This window comes from Canis aureus, chromosome 18 (assembly GCF_053574225.1).
Source record: "Canis aureus isolate CA01 chromosome 18, VMU_Caureus_v.1.0, whole genome shotgun sequence".
Classification (NCBI taxonomy): Eukaryota; Metazoa; Chordata; class Mammalia; order Carnivora; family Canidae; genus Canis; species Canis aureus.
This window is the reverse complement of record NC_135628.1, coordinates 19921743-19948354: the sequence shown is the minus strand read 5'-3', so window position 1 is coordinate 19948354 and position 26612 is coordinate 19921743. Positions and strand designations below refer to the sequence as shown.

Here is a 26612-nt window from a genome sequence, read left to right as displayed (position 1 = left end):
TAGAACGCTTTCCTGAATAAAAGGTTTCAGGGTTCCTTGGGGAAGTTGAGGATAAAGGTGAAAGTGATGTAATTCTAGCAACCCCCTGCCGGTATATGCAGAACAAGTCCCATCAGATGCTTCAAGAAAAAGTGCTCTGGGATCAGGTCCCTATGAGAAACAGATTTCTCCTAGAGACTTAGAATGCATAGCAGCAAAGGAAAAGATCTGATAAATCCTGCAGTAAAGAAACCCATTTTATTTAACTCAGATTTTCCCCACATTTAATTGACCACAGAATCCTTTGTGAGTAAATGAGGTGTGTGTGAGAGAGAGAGACAGACAGACACAAGAAAATACCCTTTGGAATTGGTGTTCTATGAAACTCATTTTAGAATTTGCAATTTAATAGCAAACACGAAGCTAAATAAAAAGCCATTTTCAGAGGAGGTGAAACCTAACTCTTGTGGCAGTGCAGTCTTACAAAGAGAACTGGAGTAGAGCTGTAGTTTAGGTATGAGAACTATTAGATCTTTATTAGGTAGTAAACAACAAGGTATTGACCGCAAGAAAGGTACCAATTTGGGCCTAGGTAGGATACTCCTTTACAGTTTACCTCAAAATCATATACACAATTGAAAAATTGAGGTTAAAATAACATTTCTAAATTAAGAAAAACATTTAGTAGAAAAGATAGTCTAACTAGCAGCCATGGCCATGTAGGCTACTAGGTTTAGGTTATCTCAGGTACCTATTTTTTTTTTTTTTTTTAGAATGAAGTTCTTTTTTTTTTTTTAAATTTTTATTTATTTATGATAGTCACAGAGAGAGAGAGAGAGAGAGAGAGAGAGAGAGAGAGACAGAGACACAGGCAGAGGGAGAAGCAGGCTCCATGCACCGGGAGCCCGACGTGGGATTCGATCCCGGGTCTCCATGATCGCACCCTGGGCCAAAGGCAGGCGCTAAACCACTGCACCACCCAGGGATCCCCTCTCAGGTACCTATTTTGCAGAGTCACAAGTTACTAATAAGCCATCTTATCACCTCAAGGCAGCCACCTGAACCACATCACCATAACCTGAAGGAAACCTCCAGGTATGGGTTAGTGTTTCTGATCAGCCTTTTTTTTTTTTTAAACTATTTTATTCATTTACTCATGAGAAATACAGAGAGAGAGACAGAGAGAGAGAGAGAGAGAGAGAGAGAGAGGCAGAAACACAGGCAGAGGGAGAAGCAGGCTCCACGCAGGGAGCCTGATGCGGGACTCAATCCCAGGACTCCAGGATCACACACTGGGCTGGAGGCAGGCGCTAAACCGCTGAGCCACCCAGGGATCCCCCTGATCAGCCTTTTGATGGAGGCTCACCTGACTTCACCTTGCCGCTCACCTATCACGCGCCTACTGGTGAGAGGGGGAGTGAAGATAGTCCTGACCCATCCTGTCCCCTGTGCACCCCGCTCATGAGCTCCACCCTTTCTGCCTGCAATGGAAGGCATCCCTCTCTAGGACAGCAGAGGCCTGCTTGCTCTGCTAGGATGTGCCTGGCACACTCAATTTGCTTTTCCCATAGCAATGTATCATTTAGGAGTTACTGATTGCCTCACTTACGGCAGGTTTAGCTTCTGCTGTCTCCTGCTGTTTTACTAGGTTGCTACTCTCTGGTTATCTACAGCTTGGCAATATACCCTGATTTTTAGGTCTCTCTGTGCCCCTCTGCCCAGCTGTCCTACTGTATTTTTCTAACATTAGTTTTCCAAATTTTCTTCTTACTTTTCTAAAGTAAACTAGCATGTAACTCTGATATCCCAACAAATCAGGTTGTATAGTGATCAGGAGCCCAGATTCTGGAGCCTAATGATGTAGGTTTGAACCCAATAATCCCCAGCATACCACCTGGGGACCTATGACAAGTCACTTAACTTCTATCCCTCCCTGTATAGTGGAGATCATCACAGTACCTCCTTCATAGGGTTATTGTGAAGACTGAAATAAGCCATGTAAAAAGAATGTTTAGCATAGAGCTCAGAGCATAAGAAATGTTATATTTGCTCTTTCTAGTATTATTTCTTCTATATTCGCTCTCAAAGTCTTATAGCCTTTCTTCTTGCACTTTATACTTCCCAGGTATACGAATATTATACAGACGCAGTAATTAAACTTCCCATTACATGGACTTATTCTTGCTCCTCACATCACAAAATTAACAGAGCTTCCTATCTTTAAAATTCATATCCATCTCCCTCACCCCAAACTGTTCCCAGAACCCTAATTCATTCAGTCTGTCTCATTCTCACTATTTAGATTTTAAAATTTGCTCAGGTGTTGTAACAGAACTGCTTTTCAAGGAATTAAAAGTTTGTTCAACACATTGGGTTCAAGAGAGTAAGGCAATTTAAAACATATAAATATAGGCTCCAATTTCCACTCAGTTCTTTTCTTTTTTAGAATCCAAAAAGCTAGCTCCATTTGAAGGGCCCAAAGTCTGTTGTTTTCACTCTTTGGCAATGTTCTTGCCAAAGAAAGTTTCATCTCAATTTTGGGATGTCCAAAAGTACATTAGGGTTGTATAAACAGATACATGAGCAGAGAAATATTCTTTTTCTGTCTTCACTGTTCAGCAAAATTAAGCTTTATTTTCCCCTGAGGTTGGAGAGAAAAAAAAATTATTTTTTTTCCCCCCTAATAGCACTCTTTTCTGCTGCAGGAGATTGCTGTCAAGCAGACTTTCTTTCCAGTTAAACTCATTACTCTCTTCTTGAATCCTCTACTGGCTTCATGTGAATTCCAGGGTTTCCCTTCTAGGTCTAAGAGCCCTACAACTCCTTTTCACCTAACTCTCCTTGTTGCCAGACCTGACTTCTTCCTCACAGTTATCCATGGCTTGGTCTTCTCATTTACTAAGTGTTTATCCATCACCTACAAATACACAGACTGTCATATGTTAATGTACTACGTTACCAATGTGACACTGTTCACAAAGGGATCTCGAGTGAGAAAAGTTGTTAGTAACCTGGGCAACCTCTGTACACAGTCCTTCTCGTCACCTAAAGACCAGCAAACACATCCATCCTCTCATACGTCAACTCTGTGTCATCTGGGACAGGATGTGGCGAATTCCAAGAACTACATGTTCACGTCATTGTATTTCCTATGCGAAGACTCAGATTCAAGCTTCTCCTACTGCACAGTTTATGCTAAACTACCATACTTGATTCAAGTTCTCTGGTAGCTTTGTTGTGTGTGGCCCTTGTCGACAGTGTCTTCTTTGATAGTCCCAAATCACACCAGAGTATTTGGGACTACCAAATATTTCTCAGAGTATTTCTCCAGGGAATAGAACACCTATGTAATGAGTAGATCCCTGCTGCCAACGTGGTTGGACAATGTGAAGAAGAATGAATGTGAAAAGCTCAGATTCTTACTAGAATAAGGTTTGGTACTCTATGAAATTGTCCACACACAGGTAAAGTTTTACCCGAAACATAACAGCTGCACTACTAAAAAATCTTATTCAAGGCCAGTTAATCCAGAAGCCTATTGATCCTATTGCCCAATATTAGGCTAATTAACATATCACATACACATAATTCTAATGTATAAAAGACTTTTCAAAATGTAGGTTAATCATCAAAAACCGGTTTTGTGAGAAATCCAGATAAGCACGTAAACCTTCATTTGTATCTGATGTGGTTTTGAAGGTGTTCTACTTAAAATTTCAAAAATCATAGGCAGTGAGACCCTGTAGATGCTTTACCTCACTTCTAGGCAAGGCTCGTAAGCAAGAAATCCAAAGGCAATAATATGCAGATAGAGGTTGATGTTAATGAATCATTTTAAAAACATGCTTTCTAAAATAACTTGAAATGGAGTACAGGCACCTCCAACTCAAAGCTCTCTAAAGATTAGTAAGTTTTCCCCCCAAAAAATGCCTCGAAATGGAACAGTACAGATAATTCATTCCCAGGGCAGCCCCGGTGGCACAGCGGTTTAGCGCCGCCTGCAGCCCGGGGCGTGATCCTGGAGACCCGGGATCGAGTCCCACGTCGGGCTCTCTGCATGGAGCCTGCTTCTCCCTCTGCCTGTGTCTCTGCCTCTCTCTCTCTGTGTCTCTATGAATAAATAAATAAAATCTTTAAAAAAAAAAAAAAAAAAAAGATAATTCATTCCCAGTCTTCTACTTCAGACTCTGAACTTCAGCTCTGGTACCAAGAGAAGGAAAACCACTCTTCGCCTCATATGAAAAAGGGACAGTTGATGGAAATTCATGCACTGACTTACGAGCAGAGTTTTTCATTCTCATTAAAAGCCAGTTAGTTTTGCTTTTGCTTTGCCTTTCTCTCTCTGGGGGTGTATGTTTTCTTAATGTAAGTTGATTTTAGGTTGTCTCCAGAAATCACTGTCTCCTTAATTAAGTTGGCTGAAACACCAAGTCTCCTTTTAGATCTGACAGATGAAGTCCTAAGTGTTCTCTAAAGTCATGCTCACACGTTCAGTTACAGTAAAAACTCATGTTACTCTGCACAGATGGGATGGTTGCTGAGAGTGTTTTTACTAAAAATGAGCTGCTACTAAATAACCTTCTGATATTAAATTATTTCGATTTATTATATCCTGATATATTCTGATATTCCAACAATGTTCTGAATTCATAAAGTACCTCTTCACCCCAGGGTTTAAAAGTTTCACTCAAACATACATCCATTAATCTCTCAAACTGCCCTATGAAGTCAAAAGAGCATATTCTAACTCTGCATACAAAATACTTCCAGAATGAGCTTATAAATCAGTCCTATTTTCAGACATATGCACAGAACACTACAATCCTACAGCTCTGCAACGGAGAAACAAAATTCTGTATAGAGGTGGATCTTAAATAATCTCCAGTAAATATTTTAAGACTGAAAACAATTTTTTCTACTGTTAAAAAGATACATTTAAAAAACAAACATGTGGCAGATACAAAGTTGCTATAAATTCTGAAAATGGCTTACCTATTAATGTAACTGAGGGCAACATAGGTTGGCTGCTGTAATTCTTGTTTTTCTAAGACACGTGGATCTGTATCTGTAATAAAAACACAATTATGATTTTTCAGCTTTTGCATTAGAATATATGAGGATGCCTAACATAAAGAAATAGGGGCTAGACAGAGAAACAGATTTAACATTGCTCTTTTTAAAGAAAACCCAGGCAGCAAAGCACAATCATTTGTTCATTCATTCATAAATAACAAGATATTACATTACTTTTCAAGGGAATTCCAAACATCAACAGTGATAAAATGTCCATCTGTCACACAAACTCTTGCACAATCCCCCTCATAAATATTGGTTTTCACTGCTTACAGTTACAATGTTGGCATGGTTTTTGGAGGGTAATCGGCCTAAGAAAGAAAGTCTCTGTTAATTATGCTCACTTGAATGCTGGAACAAATTAGTTGCCATTGGAAAGCTCCATCAATTTGAAAACCCACTGAGTATTGTTCTTGTTCACTGAACACTTTTCTGGGTTTGGATTCACATTCTGGAGGGCAGCTCTTCTCCTTTTTAATTGTATAATGGGTTTATTATAACTTTTTCTAGACTCTCATTCAGGAATTCTCATACTGGTTCAGAATCTACAAACACCACATTCATCAGAGGGGCTTTTCTCCTGAAGAGAGCGAATTCAACACCATAGCAACCTTCTGTAATGGTGCCTTTCCAACATGGCGTGCGCGCGCGTGCGCACACACACACACATACACAAACTGCACTTTTCACAACTAGAAATGAATTCTCAAGCTTCTCACATAGAGCAATGATTGCACTAAACACATGCAAAACACGGTTTATGTAATAAGACTATAAAGGGAGGAAACTGCACACGTTTTTATTTTCCTAGAAAAAGGCTCAGCCATTTCACACAGATTTCTTTTCATTATAACCTCATTTAAAAGCATCTCATTATTAGAACTCTTCCAGCTGCACTTGGCAATAACACCTTCTTTGATGTAATGACAGATGTTGTTTCAAGCACCTTTGTACAGGAAGCGTTTACTGCACGGAGTCGATGCAAGATCTACACGCTAACCCCAAAGCACATTAACAGGTGAGGGGGGGTGGGGGGGGCGCAGACACAGTGGCACAGAGCACGGGTGGCAAAAATGATAGCATAAAAATCAATCTGCAATGCTCTTGACTCCCAGACTAAAACTAGGCGGTAGCAGCAATTTTATTCTTGGTGTTAAAGTTAAAAATCTCATGTTCACTTTATTGTTTCTCCTATGCCAAGAATTTCAGAGACATACTATTCAGAAATCCTGCTTCCTGGGTCTTTGCCATCTCAGGCCCTTGAAAGCCAAATTCTGAAACAAGAGACAAAGATTCTCTGAATGGCTCCATCAAGTCGGGTCTCAAGGTTTTGGCAGCACGAGTGAGAACAGATCAGTAACTCCGCATTTCCTCTCCCTGCTACAATGATTACATATGCAACTGAGGCTGTTTGTACATCACTAGCCTACAGATACAACCCACGGTTCTCTGCATACTGGAAATCACTGTTCAAGGCAAACTTCATTTTCAAATACCTTTCCTTGTGCTCCTCTAAGTTTGCTGTGACCCCAAAGCATACCTGTGTTTCTGAGGAATGCTTGTGCCCTTTCCCTGTGTTTGCTAGAGAGGAGTCAGTAGGACAACGCTCACCAGGGAAAGGTGTTTTATCTCCAAAATGGTCCATTGGAATGCTGGGCAGGCCATGTGTGCAAATGGTGACTGACAGACCAATCCTGCAAGGTCTTTGTAGGTGCTTAACGAGGTAAGAAACAAGAGATTGGAAACAAAAGCCATGAAAATGGAGAGGAAGGTAAGAACACACAAGGCAATGATTGCAAATGTCTATGTGGAAAATTTCTCAAACGATCACAAAACACTTTGACCTCGAGTGGAGTGCCTGATGATCGAGGTGTTTAGCTTTTGAGACAAGGGCCTGAGCTTGACTCACTAAAACCCATTCCTTCCAAGCCATCTGGTGCACGATTACATAAGGTGTATGATTTTGAAAGAAACACCATCCTGAGTCTAAAATGTCCATTTAAAGGGGAAAAGAGTTAGGAGGCCAATAAACATTTTTATATCTTCCACTGTTGCCTTTCTTCTTGTAACTGATGCTCAGTCTGTTTTCCCACAACCATCCTCTGAAGCTTTCCTTTGTTTCCACATTATAGAAGTTCAGCTATTTTAAATATGGCTTCTCTAAGCTACCTTGACTTTTACTTTTCTTTCACTAGTGTGTGAGTAGTGAGTAGTAGTGTGAGTAGGTACGCACACAAACACACGTGTATATTATTCTTTTCTTCTTGACACCCCAATATGTCTTTGGGGAAGGGTAGGAAGTACCTTATATAAAATCCTTCAGTTCTCTGATGCTCAGATGAATGATGTTGGCCACTGACATTCACACAAATTATACCTTGTAATTTTCCCACAAAGAATCAAGAATGTTTGCATTCCAGCTGCAAAGGAAGGTACTGAAATACTGTTTCCTTACTTTGTTTCACCACCTTCTATAGCCTATGCTAGACTTATGGTCGCATACCCTCAAATTATTAGTGGTGAAATGGACTTCCAGAAGCTTCCAAATGTCATCCTCTCCATGACAAAAAAGACCATCCGGAAGCACCTCGGACAGGATTCTCTTTTCTAGAACGTAGACTCTGCCAACCACAAGAAAGTAGAACTTCCAGACAGATATCCACTAGGCTTTAAAGATCTTTTCTGGATTAAACATTTCCTTGGGCAACCTTTAGAACATTCATTAAAGCCTGGAGTTCTTAAAAATGCAATTAGGCACTTGGTGCCCACAAATCAGGAGAGGCCTACACAAGTGCTACTGGAGGAACTGCATCAGCTGCTGGTCGCAAATAAACATCAGCTCCGTCACTCGCTTCCTGGCTGACTGGTGTGCCGTGATCATGACTCACCATTTTATGGATTTAATTACGCCGCTGAGCACTTCACATTCGGTAAAAGTAGAATAGCTGCCTTTATTATTTCTCCCTCCCTGACAGAAAAGTAACTGCCTGCTGCTAGAAACTCTCTACAGGAAAGGATTAGAGCAACAAGAGACGAGGATTTGCACAGCAGGACGATGACGTGCTCCTCAGGAACACGGAGCGTCCATTGTCAGAACGGGCTGGAGAGAGTAACACTATCCCCTGGATATTACCGAATTCAATAAAAAGAATTTCCTTATACAATGTGCCACGCCACTGAGAAATTTTCTGCATACGATGAGCTGCTACAGAAAGAAATGTGATATGAACGCCAATGGCTATGGCCCCAATCTCCCAGATAGTTCCCTGGCTGGTTTGTCTACGGTGCCAATAAAAATCCGAAACTGGAACATCAGCTACCGCGGCGCAGAGATATAATCCACCTCAGTAAATAGTCTGTGGGAGAGGAACACTTGATTTTTTCATAGCCGCAGGATGCTCCTCAAGCTGGCGACTGGCAAGAAGGCAAGCATTTCTCTAATGTGGCTGTCTACGGCCACATGTAACAGCACTCAACCGCTTTTATAGCACTAAGAAGTGACAAGAAGATAAACCCAGACTTTTTCAGCAGGGCAGGCGACAGCCAAGAAAAGCACCGAGAGGTTCTGGTTTTCTGCCTCATGCCACCCCTTGCTTGCTCACAGATTTCAAGTTGACTGAAGGCTAAGAGGATTCAAATGCTAAGATTTATAAATACCCCAGTGATAGAAACCTATTGGCTTGCTTCAGTTTCTAAAACATCTTCTAAAATAGACGGCGATGCGCCTCTTCTGGCATTGCTACCTCGGGCTGACAGCTTGAATGCTCGGTTGTACGTGAAGGCCTAGACGCAGGCACAAAGTGGAAGAGGTCATGTGGTCCTGGTGACTCGTGGCTTCCCAGATTCAACTGAAGGCCAAAGGCTCCCACTACTTCTCAATGTCACAGCACTGGCTCCCACTACTTCTCAAGTGGCGGGGGTGGGGCGTGTGTGTGTGTGGGGGGGAAGGCAGAACCGATGGCAGAGGTAAGAGAGAGGATAGCACTCTGACCCTTCTCATTAGGAAGTGGAATTGCAACATGACCAAGGAACAGGCTCAATCAGTAAGGCTCATGCTCATAGGCTCTGCTGTCTCTGGCGTTGGGAAGCAATGGCAGCTAAGGGGATCTGTGACTTATGTTGAACATTTCATCGTGCTATTCTCAAGCCGAAGTGAAAACTATCAAGGTCATTTGCTGGGTTAACTGAGGCTAATCAAGCTCTGCATTAGGTAGTCTACACTGTTAGGATTTTTAAAAAATTTTTATTTATTTATTCATGAGAGAGAGGCAGAGACACAGGCAGAGGGAGAAGCAGGCTCCATGTAGGGAGCCCGATGTGGGACTCGATCCCGGGGTCTCCAGGATCAGGCCCTGGACTGAAGGTGGCGCTAAACTGCTGAGCCACCCGGGCTGCCCACTGTTACAATTTTATAGACCCAAATTACTTATACATTTAAGAAAGTGAGAAATCAACTGTCCTGCCTCACAACAAGACTACTGAGGTCTCTATTGGTCACAAGCTATTTGCAGGCTGAGAGTGCTATGGGAAGAGGGAGAAATCATGCCCCCTGAGAAGGCCTACAAGTTTTGTGTCTTCCTAACACCAGGCCCTTTTCTCAGTGTGAACAGCCACAGTGGGAGGTGGGGAGGATGTGGGTCGGGAGGCAGCGGGCCACTTGCGGTGCTGGAAGACCCTGAAGAGGCAAAGGCCCACCCGGTCAGACACAGGATTTGGGAGATCCGGGCTGGATACACCACTTTTCTTTGGACTCACTCAGTAATAATTAATGGGCACAGTCTGTTCTCAGTCTTCTCCTAATAGCTCAACTCATAAAACCACCAAGTGTTAGTTTATCCAGTGTGGCCATCCACAACGTGCCCCTGGCCGCATTTACCACATCCCTTTCTCTGCACTGCTCCACTGCCAGCACTCTCCCTGTATTTTGGTCCCCGGGGAGGCATCCTCTGGGTACATCCTTGCCCCCTTCCACACTTCTGAGGTGAAGAACTGTCTCCTCTTTTCTCACCTCTCCAGCGCTCTGCTCTGCTCAGTGCCTGGCTGATAGGAGAACGCACACTTATGAAATGGATACACTAATTTTAGGACCAGAAGTGGAACTTTTGATCAAACATGGCAAACTGACCAAGGGGATTTGTTTCTTTCACCATCTGGAGCCCCACTAAAGTAGAAATAAAGTGACAGAAAACTCCCTATGGATAGAAGAAATAGGGGAGATGTCAGCAGACCAGTGATTTCAGCCAGGGTTTTGGCAGATAGGAAAGCCCTGCATAAGTGGAAAGTGACCCAGAGAGTAGAAGCAGCTGTATCCTCCGGTGTCTGCTACTGGGGGAGACCCCTGAGCTCGGTAAACCCTGAGAAGCCCTGGCTCGTAAGTGCCAGGTGATGACACACAAGGAATGGGCAGTTCAGACAAAAAACATGGAGGCCTGTTTAAAATGGTTCATTATCCAGAGACAGTGAACCAGGAAAGCATGCAGGGGCGAGGGGAGAGATCAGGGCTAAGAAGGGCATGAACGTAGAAATAAACCTACTCCACTGCTCCCCAGGCCACTACCAGCAGCCAGTTAGAGGATTCCTCTGATTAAGTGGGTGCAGAGAAGATCCCACCAGAGGCTGACATCTGGCAATTCCCCATTAAGTCCTCTCTCCACAGTTAAGTCCATGGTCAACAAGCCTCATCCACACCTCCATCCACAGCCTCCCATCAGCTTTGTATTGCCTTGGTCTTAAATATGAGCCAAGAACAGTCAATGAATGATCATTGGACATTCGAGGGAAGGTCGTGAAATTGAACGGGATACACGGTAACAATGGTGGGGGAGGGAGGTATGGAGAGAAAAGGAGAGCCACAGACTTGGAAGGTCAAGTGCCATGCCTGCTCACACAAGCCCAGGCAATGAGAGGGTGAGGATCAGAAGACTGGCATCCTGAGCACCAGTAGGCCAGCATCCTGACCTTTAAAAAGGCTGCTCATCCTCCGAGGTCAACTCATTGCGACTACCAGTTGTAACACTGGACTCTGTATAGACGACCTTTCTAGAGGTCTAAAAAGCCCAGCATAATTCTACTTCAATGTTCTCTTCATGTTCAGGACTGAATTTGATGAACCAACAACTTACAAAGACCAACTTTTAATTCTTGGCTAGTTTACTTCAGCTGCTGAAATAAATATTTCTTTTTGGGAATGGGCCTTTCAAAAAAAAAAAAAAAATCCTACAATTGCACATAACCAGCCTTTGAATGGATCAACTTTTCCTTAGTTTATAGACACGTCATTTGAAACTTTTCCCAAGCCATAATTTCCATTACAGGGCAGTCAGTGGAAATTACAGTGAGATTCTTGCCTTCCCAAATTCGATGTAAAATCCAGATGCACTTAAGTGTTGCTGTAAATTTTATGAGTTAAATATCTAAAAGTCAGGGACACTGTGCAGCACAATAACACCGCCTATTAAAAAAAGCATTCATGTTCACATTTGTAACTGGAGTTTTCTCCTACAAGTGAGTGAATAAACATTATTCAACCATTTGTGCAAGGCTCTATGAGGCCAATTCATAAACACGGCATGTTGCAGCCTTCCCAGCTTCTGGCATGGCCAGAGGGTCAAAGTTATTAGAAATAGACAGTTCTGACCAGGATGCTCTCTAACGCTTTACCAACCCATCAAATTCCTAAGGTCATTGAAGGCTGCTTGAGAGCCATAGCTATTTCTCCCTAAGTATGAGACATGTAGGCTTTATATCTAGGACACCATACTCTTTTATGGTGACAGAGTATTTATCCACCTGAGCTCTCACTTTGTTACCTTGGACAAGAGGACTGGCCAGAGACCATCATGGCTGCCAGGTATGCTTGTGAAGTGCGCAACCCACATCTCTGTATATGGCAGCCTGGATACTGGGATTACATAATTCTTTCAAACAGGAGTAAGGGCAAAATTTGGTCCCATTTAATCCTTCGTGTATGTGTGTGTGTGTGTGTGTGTGTATGTACACATAAACATACATGTCTACTTTCCCCAGGAATGAACCTGATGATGGATCCAAGTAGTATGCCACACAGAAGAGCACAAAGGAGCATCTGTGTCACTCCTGGCCAATGGAAGGGCCTTTAATAAGGAGGCATCTGGAAGAGAAGATAGCTAGCTGCTGGTGGGTAAGGCTAGATGACAAAAGAAAAGGCAAGGAGAAGAGGCTCTGAGAACCTCTCTTCAGGGCTGGGAGAGAACGCTGTTTATGCAAAGACACCTCCATTCCTTTTGCTTCAAATTGTCTGCCAAAGGAAATCCTACCCATCCTCCAAGGCATTGGCCTATATACTGCCTCTACCATCTGTTGTGCTATACATATTTGCAAAACTGTTTAGCACCCCATCAAAAGAGAAACTCCTTGGGGGACCAGTCCTTAGATGCCACATATCGTAAGCCCAGTGCTCTGTAAATAATCACTGTGCGTTATGACGTACACATAAATGCATACCCTGGACATGCATAACACAAAAGACACAAAGCTAAGCATCCAGTTCAGACAATTCAACTAATAGAATCAGACAGGAGAGGGAAATAGACCCACGTATAACGACTGTACCAGTGTAGAGATAGTTACATGAAAAATATACCTACAGATGTTCAGAGGGCAATAAAATGATGCAAAATTAGAATGGAGTCCAGATAGGGTTAATTTGGGAAGGACTTACTGATGAAGAGGAACGGAGTTGGGTTTAAAAGTAAGGTTAGGGAATCTAAAAATGGCATTAAATTGAAGCAGAAAGCATAGGCGAGAAGCCTGTAGATACTAGGAAAGGCAGTAGGGCCAATAGTAATCCATTACAGAATATTTATGGAGAAACTTTCTTGGGTGCTACTGGTATCTAGTGGGTAGAAGCCAGGGATGCTGCTTGAAACATCTTACAATGCACACACAGGACAGCATCCCCCATCTTTTCCGCCCCCCAACAAAGAACTGCCTGGCCTAAAATGTCTATAGTGCCAACATTGAGAAACCCTGCTTCAGAGCTACATGAATGAGAAATGGAGCTGTTGCTCCTGGATTGCCTGTAGATGATAATTTTTGTTATTTTCTATTTTCTGAATCAGGAGGCCCAAAGGCTGTGAGGAAGGTGCAAAAGGATGCAAGAGGTTGTTTCCACTTAGAGAAGAGCTTTTTCTTTATGTTTCTTTATGGAAACAGAGAAATGGAATTTGTTTCAAGAAAGACATACTGAATTCTTGCCATATGCTAGTTGCTCAAGGGAAATTCTAAGTCAGTAGATCCACAACTGAGCAAGAAAAATGACAGCATTCACCGTTAATAATAATCTAACGATGGACTGTGGTGTAACGATGCCAATATAGAGAATCCTACTAACTGCCGTAAAAACAAAACAGGATTCTTAGAGAATCAGACACTTCTCGAAAGCAAATTTTACATGAGCTTTGAACTAAATCTCCAGTTGGAAAAGAAAGAAAATGGTCAGTTGGAATAGAAAAGAGTTTGAGCACATGAGCAGAAACAGAGACCAGCAAGATGTCCAGGGTGGCTGGAACTCTGCAAGACGAGTCTTGCAGTTCAGAGGGCCCACATCTTGGAGGGTTTGAAATGCTCAGGAGCATTCAGACTTACTTCCATAGACAGTGGAGAGGGGCTGAAGATGTAAACCAACAGGTCTGTGTTTTAGAAAAATAACCAGTGGTGGGATGGAGAATGGGGGAGAAAGTAGAAGACAGAAATAGAAGATCTGAGGAAAGGAGAAATGAAGAGACATAAGTTTGCTTATGTTATAGAGCTGAGTGCCTCATTATCAAAAGTAAGAAGTATCTAGAAAGTGAAAAGGGTTTGACAGCCAAGAAAGGGAGGTCTGCTTCTGAGGTGTAGAGAGACATTTTGCAGAACCAAGAAAGCCTGGATCTCAAAGCAGGGAGAGATAAAGGACCCATGATACACATGGAAACGGAGTGTTGAAGATGCCATCACACAGCCACACATTCCAGCAGGCCCCCGAACCAGAGCAAGTACTCAAAACAATGATATATAGTAAAAACCCAAGTCTGATTAAAAACTTGGTTATCCTGTCACTCAGCCAAGTAGTAAGCACGAGGGATAAAGAGATCCTACCCAGTATGTAGAAAAGGCAGAGGCTGGACTGCACTAGAAACTGAGTAGTTGGTAAGTATCACAGGAAAAACTAGCAGGGGTAGGGGGTACAGAGTCACAAACGGCCTAGAGTCCAGTGATTTACACGACCTGGTACCCAAGTCTCTGAGGCTAACTCTTGCAGTTACCCTGTCATTGGAAGCCCTGTTCCCACTTCCTGGTGTTGCTTAGGATTTATAATGCGATCCCACACAAGTCAAGCTGCCTCAGTTCAATACTAGCTATACAACCTCTTTAAGTCTTCATTTTCTTCATCTGTAAAACACAAAGATATGGGGCACCCGGGTGGCTCAGTCGGTTAAGCACCTGACTCTTGGTTTTGGCTCAGGTCGTGATCTCCACGTGGTGAGATGAAGCCCCACATCCAGCTCCACACTGGGTAGGGAGTCTGCTTGAGATGGTCTCTCTCCCTCTGCCCTTCCTCCAGCTCATGCTTCTAATAAATACATATTTTTAAAAAAATGTTGATAAAGATAGTACTTTTGCCCCGGGGCTGAAATGAGGGATTAAATGAGCAGTGTTCGATGTAGCTACTACTCAATTCTTCAGCCTGTGAAGTGTTTTGCAATTAAATTCCGCACTGTCCTGGATTGTCTCCATTTTATAGTCAGAGGCAGAATGATGCAGAGAAAACCTAAGAACTCATCATTCACACAGTGTGGCAGAAACTGCTGGCTGCCATCCAACAGCCATTTTCTGTTCTTCCTCCAGGGACCGGGCACCTCGCTGTCTGGTAGAAGTCTACGTATCCCCCTCGTGCCAGGTGCAGCCATGTGGCCAAGTCCTGGCCAGCAGGATGTAAGCTTTCTGGGAAGCCTCCTTAAAAGCATGCACCTTTCTTTGGGGTCATTTTCCTTCCTGCAGGCTGGAAGAATAACTGGAGCTCCTGCATCTACTTTGGAATTGAGATAATTTTAGGAATGGAAATCATACATGGCGGGGCAACACAATAAGAATCTGGATCCCTGATCCTGTGAAGCCCCATACCACTCCTGCACCGACATCCTCCAGAGGTCTGGAAAGTGAGAGAAATAAACTCTTCCACTTAAGCCATTTATGTTTAAGGGTTTTAGTGAGTCATGTGCTGCCAAACTAAATCAACCAGAACACAAAGTAACTGGAATGCCAGTTTGTTTTGTTGGACCTGAAGTCCTAATCTGAAACTTTAAATATTTTGTCTTGCCTTTTTTTGGATCTAAAAAAAAAAAAAAAAAGAAAAAAAACACCTCTAAGAATTTATCAAACCCCATGGAAAGAAAATGAGAGTAAAATCATACCTGCATCAACACAACATCTGTGGCTCCTTCTTAAAATAGGATAAAGAATGGGGGAAAGAGGAGGAGGAAACCATCATGTCAAATTATAGCTCCTTTGGTGGCTTTAGGACTTCCTCCAGAATTGGTTATTAGTGGGCAATAATGAAGCAAATTGCACATGCATATTACTTCTGAGTTATGAACAATGCAACCACCAGTAACCTTTGAAGCTGTCAGGATCTTTTCAGGCAAGCAATTAAAGTGAAAAATGAGAGTGTGCACAACTCCCATCACCCAATACTACTTGTAATAACACCACCTACAAACACTGACACAAGAGTGGGGCTCACTCTGAATATTTATTAATGCCGATCTGTTCCCATTTGTTCCTTTTTTTCCCCCTGTAACCCATTCCACCCCCACCTGCCAAAACTTTTCTTCTTTAAAGGGCAGTTCTGACACCATGAATTGCATTCACCTGAAGCCTAGATCTACTGTGACATCTCTCCCATCTGCACCTGAAGAAATTTCCTTCCTTCTCCCTTGACCAAATTATAAATTTAGGACAAGCTTAGATACTATAGGAGAAAAAGTTGATAAAGAAGAGACCCAATTAAGAGACCAAGATTAAAGTAATAACTGATATTTACAGAAGGCCAAATATATGGCAAGTGTTTGGTGCTAGGCACTGAAGACCTCTCCCTTCCCCAAAAAAGGTCCCAGTTGTGAAGGAGACCAGACTTTAGAGGACTTGACTTACATTGATCTGTAATAAAAATGATCTAGTATTAAAAAATACCTGCTTTTCTGCTAAGCATAGGAATCACACACTGCTTACATAGGTTTTGTGATTTAAGTACTTTTAAGGGCTCTAGAGAAATGACAGGAATAAATGCAGAAGTGAGCCAGTTAGGAAAAAGTCTTTCCAAGCTGAGAAAAAAAATCCCCATCCTGGTGTTCTGACACCTGCTGCCTATGCATCCTTTTTTTTTTTTTTTTTTTTTTTATCATAGGCACACAGTGAGAGAGAGAGAGAGGCAGAGACACAGGCAGAGGGAGAAGCAGGCTCCATGCACCGGAAGCCCGACGTGGGATTCGATCCCGGGTCTCCAGGATCGCGCCCTGGGCCAAAGGCAGGCGCCAAACCGCTGCGCCACCCAGGGATCCCTGCCTATGCATCCTATAAGCAGGTTTGGTATCATCTGTTTCATTTCTATAACACCAATTACCTAGAAATAAATGGTTCTCCACCAGAACTGCATGTTAGTATGACCTGGGGAGCTTAAAAAAAAAATTCAGATGCCCACGACCCATCTCCAAAATTCTAACATGTCACCAGGATTGACAATTATTAATAGGACTTGAGAAGGCTTAGAAACCAGGAAAGGGATGGAGAATTAACTGGTTGGGAAAGTCATTAAACCAAACAGTTTGTATTTTTTCCAAGTTAAAAAGGCAATTGTGAAACTGGCAATGAAATATTGAAAGTGACTTAAAGGTTTTAAAAATAAATCCAACATCCAGTAAAACCTTTTAAATTCAGACTTCACTTGGAGTTCTGTTCTCCCCTCTTTTACTTTCTGTACAGAAAGTGTTAAGCTTGATAATTATAGGAACGGGTTAAGGTCTTCAAGTTTTTTAAAAGCCAAATCACAACCAACCAGTTATCAATGATCCTTAAGTCGTGAGTGATTTTCATCTATGCATGAGAACATTCTGATAAGACCTCTGACCAGGAACTTTTTTTTTGGTCACTGATTTTCTTCCCAGTGTGGTCTTAAAATTAATAAGACTACATCACTTGAACTATTCTGTGGCTCAGATTTTCCCATAATTCAGATTGGCCTGAACCAGTGTGGTTTTCCTGTGCTGTTATTATTCACCTCAGTTACAAACCAGGTCACAACCAAGCATATTAGTTTTGCATTTTTGGAAGCCAGTTAAGTCAAGGATTTGGCAAAAAGAATCATCGCCATTACTTCTCATCTCCCAGAGAAGCCAAATCAGTGCTTATAAAAAATTTTTTTTGAAAAGCTGAAAGTCTAGACCTAGTGACCTGATTGTTCTGCCCAAAGGTCACCAAACAGAACACGCATATCGGTTACAGCGGTGCGTGGCTCAAGGTCAGATCTGTAGAGCTCTGCCTGGCTGGCTATAGGATCACGTACACCACGGTCTCCTTGCCCAGGCTTAGCCAGGAGCTTGGTGTGCAGGCTCACGGGCCACAGGGGTGATGGGGTTGTTGGGTATTCACCCCCCCCCCCCCCCCCCCCCCGCCATTCTGTGAAGGCTCTGCCTTCATTCTACTTGCTAATGAGTAGGGGTGCGTGCTGGGCTGTAACTCAGATCCCTCTTGTGTAAATCTGGGCTCCTGGGAGGGCCCTGGCAGATGGCTCTTGGCATCCCTAGCTTTTGTGGAAGGACTTCTGGGAACCAACTGTGGACTTGACATTGCCTTTTTTTTTTTTTTTTTTTTTTTAAAATAAGGCTTACTTCCTTTAGGCGAGGCAACATAATATGGTAGCTACAGGCGCAGTTCACTGCTGACTGCAATTTGAGCAATTTTCTCAGCCCATCTCAGTTTTCTGATAGGGAAGACAGTGACTCATAGTTCCTACACATTATGAGGTTATTATAAGGATTATATGAGATAAGCCATATATATCCCAGAGCACAGTGGCTGGTACATGCTAAGTACTTAATAAATCATAGCAATTACTATTATTCTCTTAGGCAGTCATGTCTGAAAGCACTGAGTGTTTACATTGTGGACAAATTTGTGAACAATTGCTTTTAAGTGGCAGTAACAACTGATCATAAAGGTATCATTGCCACTTACCATATTCCTACTATGCATCAGTATGGAATGGGCAATCCTCAGGAGAACCCTACAAAGAAAGTATCTCCCCCATCTCTTTCCCAAAGGAAAATATCAGGCTCAGAAAACATCCAGGCCACACGGCTAGGGGATGAGGCCTTAGATCCAGGTCTGAATTCCTAGTGCCTGCCACTAACCCTAACCACCACTTAGTCCCAGCATGCTATTAATGTCAATGCACTCAAAGTAAATCACTAAGTGGCTCTCCCTCTCTTCCCTTACTATTAAAAAAAAAAAAAAAAAAGAAAGAAAGAAAGAAAAGAAAAAACACTTCATCGATAGAAGCACTGGCATGCTTTGGAAACACTGGAATGAGACAGGGACAAATTCTGATGGAAACTGGAACCGTGGGCAGCCCGGGTGGCTCAGCGGTTTAGCACCGCCTTCAGCCCAGGGCCTGATCCTGGAGACCTGGGATTGAGTCCCACATCGGTCTTCCTACATGGAGCCTGCTTCTCCCTCTCCTTGTGTCTCTGCCTCTCTCTCTCTCTCTCTCTCTCTGTGTCTCTCATGAATGAATAAAATCTTAAAAAAAAAAAAAAAGAAATGAGAACTGTGATACAGGATTAACTGTGATTACTACACCTGCATCTCCTATTCAGTTACTCCTTTGGGTGCCGGACCTTAACACAGATTTAGAACTTAATCTTTAGAAGGTACAGAGTCTAGTCTTAATTTATTTCTAACCTACAGCTTTTAGCAAGTTCTTTTACCTGTGAAATGGAGAGGATAGCCATCAGCCTCACAGGATGGAGAGGAGAATCCTGCACTGAACTAAACTCCAAGGGCTCTGCTTCCAGTGGCCAACTTAAGGTGGTCTCGGAGTTAATAACTCCATGCAGCCATGTATTTACTTGTTTGTGCCTCTAGCACATACTTCGTAGAGAAGGCTTAAACTATACATTAAAACAATGACCAGAGTTATTTGTATAAAGAACTTAGATTTCGTTTTCCTGTGCCAACCCTGGAGCTCTGAGAGCGAGAGTGCGTATGCACCTGTGTTAATTTCTCCTGGGAGAGTCGGGAAGTTCTCCAATTATTTTTCCAAAGAGCTACAGGTCTTTTCAAGTAGAGATAGAACTTTCTGGCTAGCTTTCAGCCGAGTTTATTAAAAGCCATTGTGATTAACTAATAAGAGTGTGGTCAATTAACTTGCTCTACAGACAAAAGGAAAGCCTTTCAATTCATAAACTAAGACACATTCAAGTGATTTTATCACACATTCAAACCAAATGCAAAACTTTCTAATGCTTAAGGAAAATAGATGCTATCAAAGGGACTGCAAGACATTGGATTCCTCAGAGAGGCTCAGGAGACTTTTGGGATTTGGTAAACATTACTATCAGCTGAGCTTCAGAAAAATGGAAGGCAAAGACTGATGGATTTTCTCGGCTTATATGAGATGAAGTTTAATACTCTAGACATGGACTCAATATCATAAAGATATTTAAAAAGGAATGTCAAGATAACATACTTTTTAAATATGTATGTTAGTTGCTGAACATCTACAGCCACACTGCCTGCTTGACCTTCTCTCCTCCCTTGTTCTACCTCCACTCTAGCCAACAATCTAGCTCAGTGTTTTTTCAACATTTGCACCACAAAACAAAGTAGCATATATATTTTAAATTATAACCAGTATACCTCCTGCACAGAAATATACAAAAGTTTCACAAAACAGCACTCAACCTCACCACATGCAATGCACTCTGATAATATTTCTTTAAAAATGTTGGGAAAGGGGCAGCCTGGGTGGCTCAGCGCTTAAGCGCCGCCTTTGGCCCAGGGCGTGATCCTGGAGACCCAGGATTGAGTCCCACGTTGTCAGGCTCCCTGCGTGGAGCCTGCTTCTCCCTCTGCCTCTCTCTCTCTCTCTCATAAATAAAATCTTTTTAAAAAGTTGGGAAAACCCATTAAATTGATTTTATGACCCACTGATGAGTCCCAAATGGTGATTTTTAAAAATGTGAATCTTGCTAAATTACAAATCAATAATATCAATGTATTAAGTCCACCCGCACAAATGGCTCTTTAGGGCAGCCCTGGTGGCCCAGCGGTTTGGCGCCACCTTCGGCCTGGGGTGTGATCCTGGGGACCCGGGATTGAGTCCCGCATCAGGCTCCCTGCATGGAGCCTGCTTCTCTCCCTCTCCCTCTGCCTGTGTCTCTGCCTCTCTCTCTCTCTCTGTGTCATGAATAAATAAATAAAAGCTTAAAAAATTTAAAAAACAAATGGCTCTTTATTGCTTATAGGATAAAAGACTTAGGTAAAATGTATAGAAGATTGTTTACAATTTGGCTCTAAACTCATCTTCCTTAGCTCTTTTCAAGCTCTCTACCTTCTAACAACCCCCACCTCCTTCCCAGCCTCTGTATACACCTGGTTCATGCTTTACAGCTGCTGTTCTGATGATCTGTTTCCCTCTCTAGATCCACTGCCTGCCCTTCTCTGCCCCTACCTCCCGTTCTGTGTCCCGAGCTGGTTCACCCAGACACTCTGCCCTCTGTTCAGCCTCACCAGCAGGAAGCACCCTTACGAGATTAGGAAGTTGGGAGGAGAGAGAAGTATTCTGCTGAGAAGACTTTGTCACATTGGCCCCCTCCCCTATTAGAAACCCCTTCTCTTTCCCACTTCTGTTGTCATCCTCAGATCTATCCTCCAAAGGCCACTACCAAGGCTACTTCCCCTTGAAAGTGCTCTGGGAATCTGCTTGGTAGCATTCACCTCGGCACATACATCTGTTAAAAGGATGAATTGGGGCAGCCCAGTGGCTCAGCAGTTTAGCGCCGCCTTCAGCCCAGGGCGTGATCCTGGAGACCGGGGATCCAGTCCCATATCGGGCTCCCTGTATGGAGCCTGCATCTCTCTCTGTGTCTCTGCTGATCTCTCTCTCTCTCTCTCTCTCTCTCTCTCTCTCTTGCATGAATAAGTAAGATCTTCAAAAAAAAAAGAAAGAAAAGAAAGAAAAGAAAAGAATGAATTACACTTGAATGTGTTCATGTTCCCACCACCAGACTCGACTTCTTCAAAGCCAGCACAGCACCTCTCTCTTTGTCCCCAAGTAACTGTGATTACTAAAAAGATCAATAAATGAATGAAAGGTAACAAGATTAATTATTTAAGGACACTGTGATTGTAGGTCATAAGGTAATATTTTCTAGTAATAGTGTCTACAGAGCTACTTCATCGAAATTCCTCTTCTGGGGTGATCTGGTCTATCTCTTCGACTGTACCTGCTGGCAGGCAGCTCGTGGCAATTGCTGCTTACCGTGTGGTGAACTGGCTATCTCTGGTGATGACGAACTAGCTCCCACAATACCCCATCACCTGGCAGGGTGTTTTCTGCTTATTATGCTAATTAGATTTTACTTGAAAGATGTAATTATTGTGGCAACCGAAGGAAATAATTAATGGCCAATTTTAGTGAGCAAAATATTCATTAATCAAGTCAACAGACAAGAGACCTGCAGAGTTTAAGAAAGGTCCTTAAAGAGAAAAAAAGATAATCACCTAGAGATTTCTCCTTTCCATAAATACAGGTTAAGTCTATTCAATTACAGTCTCTTGAAAGTTTACATTTCAGATTTAGTCCAATGACTCCTCATGAAGTCTAGGTTTTAGCTTCGGGTTCTAAAACTCCCTGCCCAATAGAATTATTTACTCACTTTATTGTATGAAAAGGTGTAATAAAGAGGAGATAACACTCATCTCCTACTTGGTCTCTTTAAAATGTTTGTTCATTCAAGGATTTCTAAACACAACAAATGTCAACCTCTGTTTTCTTATATGACAGGCAGGCAGGCAAGTGTCCTAATGAGAACACTATGCAGCTTGTTGGGCATTTACATCATCTTTGTCCCTTATAAACACTGAGTCTTTTAAACCTGAGGGTTAGAGGACATTTTAAGTTCTTCTAACACCTTGGTAATCAGAGCCCAGGGAAATATTTGCAACGAACAACAACACAGTGATCCAAAGATCAGATCAAACCTACACTTACTATTAAAAGATACTTCAATCCCAAAGAGCATTGTCCCTCATAAAAAATGAGAAACAAACTCCCTCCAGCCTGTTCCCCACAGTCCTTCTCTTCAATGCCCTTTTATAATATTCATGTCCTCAGATTTATGTCGACTGTATATTTACTAGACGTGTCTCCCCATTACATTATCAGGGGCTTAAGAGGAGATAGGCCACAGAAGGGAGCACACAATAATGGACAGTCAAGTTTATTTTTTAAACCAAAAAAAAAAAAAAAAAAAACCAAAACATTTCCATGTTTTCATTTGATTTTAAATGCTAACAATCAAAAAAAAAAAAATAAATGCTAACAATCATATTCCAGCCTTCACATGCTCATAAAGCTGTTTAACAGTCCAGAAAGAAAAAAATAATTTTGTTTTAAATAATGTTCACCATCCACATCTTAATAGTCTGGACACTAAAGCATTTTTCATTCAGAGTAATGATCTCCAGGAGTAAAAATAATATAATTATAACTGAACTACTTGGTCAGCTAAATCACAACCAGAAATGCACCGGTATGTATTTCATTCACTGTGTCAAAAAATCTTCATTCTGGACCATCAACATAGCACTAAATTTTGATCTGTCATTGAAAACAGGTCGCTTCTATTTCTGGCTTACAGCATGGTAACAGGGTATAGCAATTGGTAAAGACAGCTAATATTTCAAATTAAATCTCCCCACCTGACCTTCTGAATCAAAAATGGAGACTCATGAATAAGGAATTGCAATATAAACCTCCCTTTTACTTCTTAAAAAAAAAAAAAAGGGTTTCTTAAAGCATGGAAAGATCAAAATTCTTGGAAAGAAAATTTGTTGATAGAATGGCACTGAAGGCCAGTGAAAGATGGGGTTATATCCCTGAGCTGCTTCCTTTTTTTTTAGGGTTTTATTTTTATTTGAGAGAGCAAGAGATACCACAGAAGGAGAGGGAGAAGCAGACTTCCAATGGAGCAGAGAGCCTGATGCGGGGCTCAATCCCAGGACCCTGAGATCCTGACCTGAGCCAAAAGCTTTGCACATACTTCTTCCTCTTTACCCCCAACCCAAACGTGGGGAGGGTGATCCTTCCATTTGCTCCCACCACACCCTCTGGTTACCCCCATCCCCACAACTCATCATATTGTGTGAAACTGCCCATTCTCTCCCACAAGGCGGGCGTTTCTTACTGGGGAGCTTTATGAAGTAGTTTACACCTGGGTACTACCCCAGCAATTCTGATTTAATTGATTTGGGATGAAAGACCCACTAAGTGAAGGCACCTGGATTTTTACAAGCTCCTCAGGTGAATCTAATATGCAGCTAGCGCGGAGAATCACTGTTGTATTCAGCCTCCAAAGGACATGAACCATGGCTGGTTTACCCTGGATGCCTACCACCCTACCCCAACCCCGACACCCAGCACGGGAGCTTGCTCACTGAATATTAACTAACTAAATAAAAGATGGTTGCCCAATGATTGAAAAGAAAGTGGGGCAGCCTGGGTGGCTCAGTGGTTTAACGCTGCCTTCAGCCCAGGGTGTGATCCTGAAGACCAAGGATCAAGTCCCACATTGGGCTCCCTGCTTGGAGCCTGCTTCTGCCTCTGTGTCTCTCATGAATAAATAAATAAAATCTTTAAAAAAAAAAAAAGTGGAGGATAAAGACAGGAGGGGCATTCAGCATGGGTTATACAGTAACAGAACTTCTCAAAGTTTAGTACGTGTCAGAATCAAGTGGAGGGCCTGTTATACCTCAGACTTCTGGGCCCCACTCCCAGGGCTTCTGATTCTGCAGCTTTGGGCTGGGGCCTGAGAACCTGCATTTCTAATGGGTTTCCCAGGTGGTGCGGATGCTGCTCATCTCAGGACCCCACTTCCAGAATCATTGCCCTGAAAACCCCGAAAGCAGCCTCATAATCTCCAATGAGGTAACACACAGCAACACGTGATAACCCGGGCTGCAGGGATCTCACCACATGGCCAAGGACAGCAGGACTGTGGGGAATGTCACAGGAAGGGATGGGCCCTGGTCTGTAAGCCTGTTTGATTACTGGCCACAGATCAGGGGCAAGAAAACTGCCCCTCGGGACTCCCAATTCAATTGACAGACTTCAGTTTTCAAGGCTTGAGTATCTGAATCATCATGTGCTCACTACCACTCAGAATTAAGGTGGAGCCATCAACATTTAAATAAAAAGTACAGAACACTTTCCTAGAAATAGGCCCAAGATCAAATTTTCCCAGAGCACCAGTGGCAGACTTAGGCCAGAAAACAAACCCACGGCTGCTTGTTAAATCAACTCAAGCACTAGATTCTACAGCTGTAAAAATACAGTGGTTTAAAATCCAAGCTTCTAATAGCCACCCAAATAGATGCTGTACTAGAATTACTTAAAAAAAAAAAAATGCTTTCTTCAACTACTCTCAGTTCAGAAATTTCTTTCTTAAGAGACAAAGGTAAGGAATAAAGGAAATGCCCACGCATTCGGTTTTCCCACGACCGCACTGGTTCCTGGTTCCGGGTTCCCAGGAATGGGAAGGAAGACTCCTTGCCAGCCCTCCCCGCCCCCACTCCCCTCCAGTCACGCGAGCCACTGCACAGAGGACAGATGGCATCGTGACAGTAACCAGGCAGGGCTTCTGTCTCCACATCTCGTTATCAGTGCTCCGGACTCTAGCTGGCTGTCCCGAATCTGGGGGTTAGAAAACCGCATACGCCTGGGTTGTGAAACAGTTAATCCACGAGGAGTCCCAGAGCACAAGTAAACAGGAAGCTGTGGCTTCTGCACAAGACCTCTGTCCCTCTGTCATGGGAAGAGGGGCATGAAGATGGAGGGCTCACCCACACCACGACTGTAAGGCCTGACATTCATCCGCAGCCACGGCAACCTAAAGGCTGGTCCTGGAACAGGAGGGAAGAACGAAGGAGGTGTGAATCCAGTGTGGACTGCAGTAGGTTGTCAATTTGGTTCATCGCTGCGACAAACATACCACAGCGCTGTAGGATGGTGGTAACAGGGAAGCTCTCCACCATCTGTAGCTCTTCTGCAGGTCTAAGACGATTCTAAAATAAAAGGGCGTTGGGCAGCCCTGGTGGCTCAGCGGTTTAGTGCCTGCCTTCGGCCCAGGGTGTGATCCTGGGGTCCCAGGATCGGGTCCCGCATGGAGCCTGCTTCTCCCTCTGCCTGTGTCTCTGCCTCTCTATCTGTTGTCTCTCATGAACAAATAAATAAAATGTAAAAAAAAAAAAAATAAAAGGGTGTTTAAACAAATTAGGAACCGTGGCGCTGAAGCATCGGCAAGATGGCCAATACACAGGCGGGGGGTCTGCAGGTTTAAACTAGTTTTGAGAGATTTCATAATTTAAAATATTTTACAGTTCGAGACTATAAAAATTACACATATACACCCCTGTTTTGGCCCCAGAAAAGGACTGGTGTTGTGTTCAGACAAGCTGCTGTGCCAGGAGCAGGCCTGAAGCACACCCTCATGAGATAGTTCGCTACGGATCCTTTCAGTCCGAGGTCCCCAGGCACTGCTGGCCCTGTCACCATGGAGGGGACACCCCCTCAGGATTACCCGTGGAGGAAAACTGTGGAGGACATGAGCTTGGGCCCGCGTCCTCCCTGGACTCCAGCCTCTGCCTCGCCTCTCAGCCCGACTGCGGCTGGTTCCTCTCTTTCCTACTGACGTTCCCGGGGGCCTGCGGCCCAGCTAGAGTGTTCGAATGTCAGCTGAGCACTGCCCTGGAGTGCCCCTCCTCCAACAGCACTGGCAGCTTAGTGAGGGCAGAGGAGGGCCACTGGAGGGAAGAGAGCGGTGGAATTCAAGGCACTGTGACAGCAGAGAGCCACCTCAGACCAAGCCGCATGGATACTGTCCATGTGTCTTCTTTGCTTCAGACTGGACCGTGCCTGGTCAGAGGTAAAACCCATCCCCCTGGCCCCAGGGGCCTGTCTCACTGAGTAATGCTTCCATGCCAATCCAGAACTCCTGATGTCGCAGAAATTAATTAACACACTGGTCCTCGCATTTTCCAACCTCCAAAGGAGTTAGAAACAGGTGATGAGCCCACCAGAATGGGAATGCAGGGGAAAGGGGGCTGAGAGGCCTGGACAGCCCATAAGCTGAATTCTAATCCCTGGAATCATGGACGTTCATGGCTGCCCACATGTTCCTGAGGCTGGCTATTTTCGCTTGGCTGTTTCAGCGCCAATACCAAGGAATGTGTGTGGCGGCCAGCCTTCCCCCCGACACCTCTGT

General features: G+C 43.3%; 1 protein-coding gene across 2 annotated transcripts in view; it reads right to left on the bottom strand.

Annotated features, from left to right (window-relative positions):
- Positions 1-26612, bottom strand: part of JAZF1 (JAZF zinc finger 1) — a 336781-nt gene that overhangs the window by 139391 nt on the left and 170778 nt on the right. For both annotated transcript variants that reach the window (XM_077856425.1, XM_077856426.1), the window contains exon 2: positions 4972-5044. In XM_077856425.1, coding sequence (XP_077712551.1) covers positions 4972-5044 — 73 coding nt within the window. The remainder of the gene's footprint in view (positions 1-4971; positions 5045-26612) is intronic.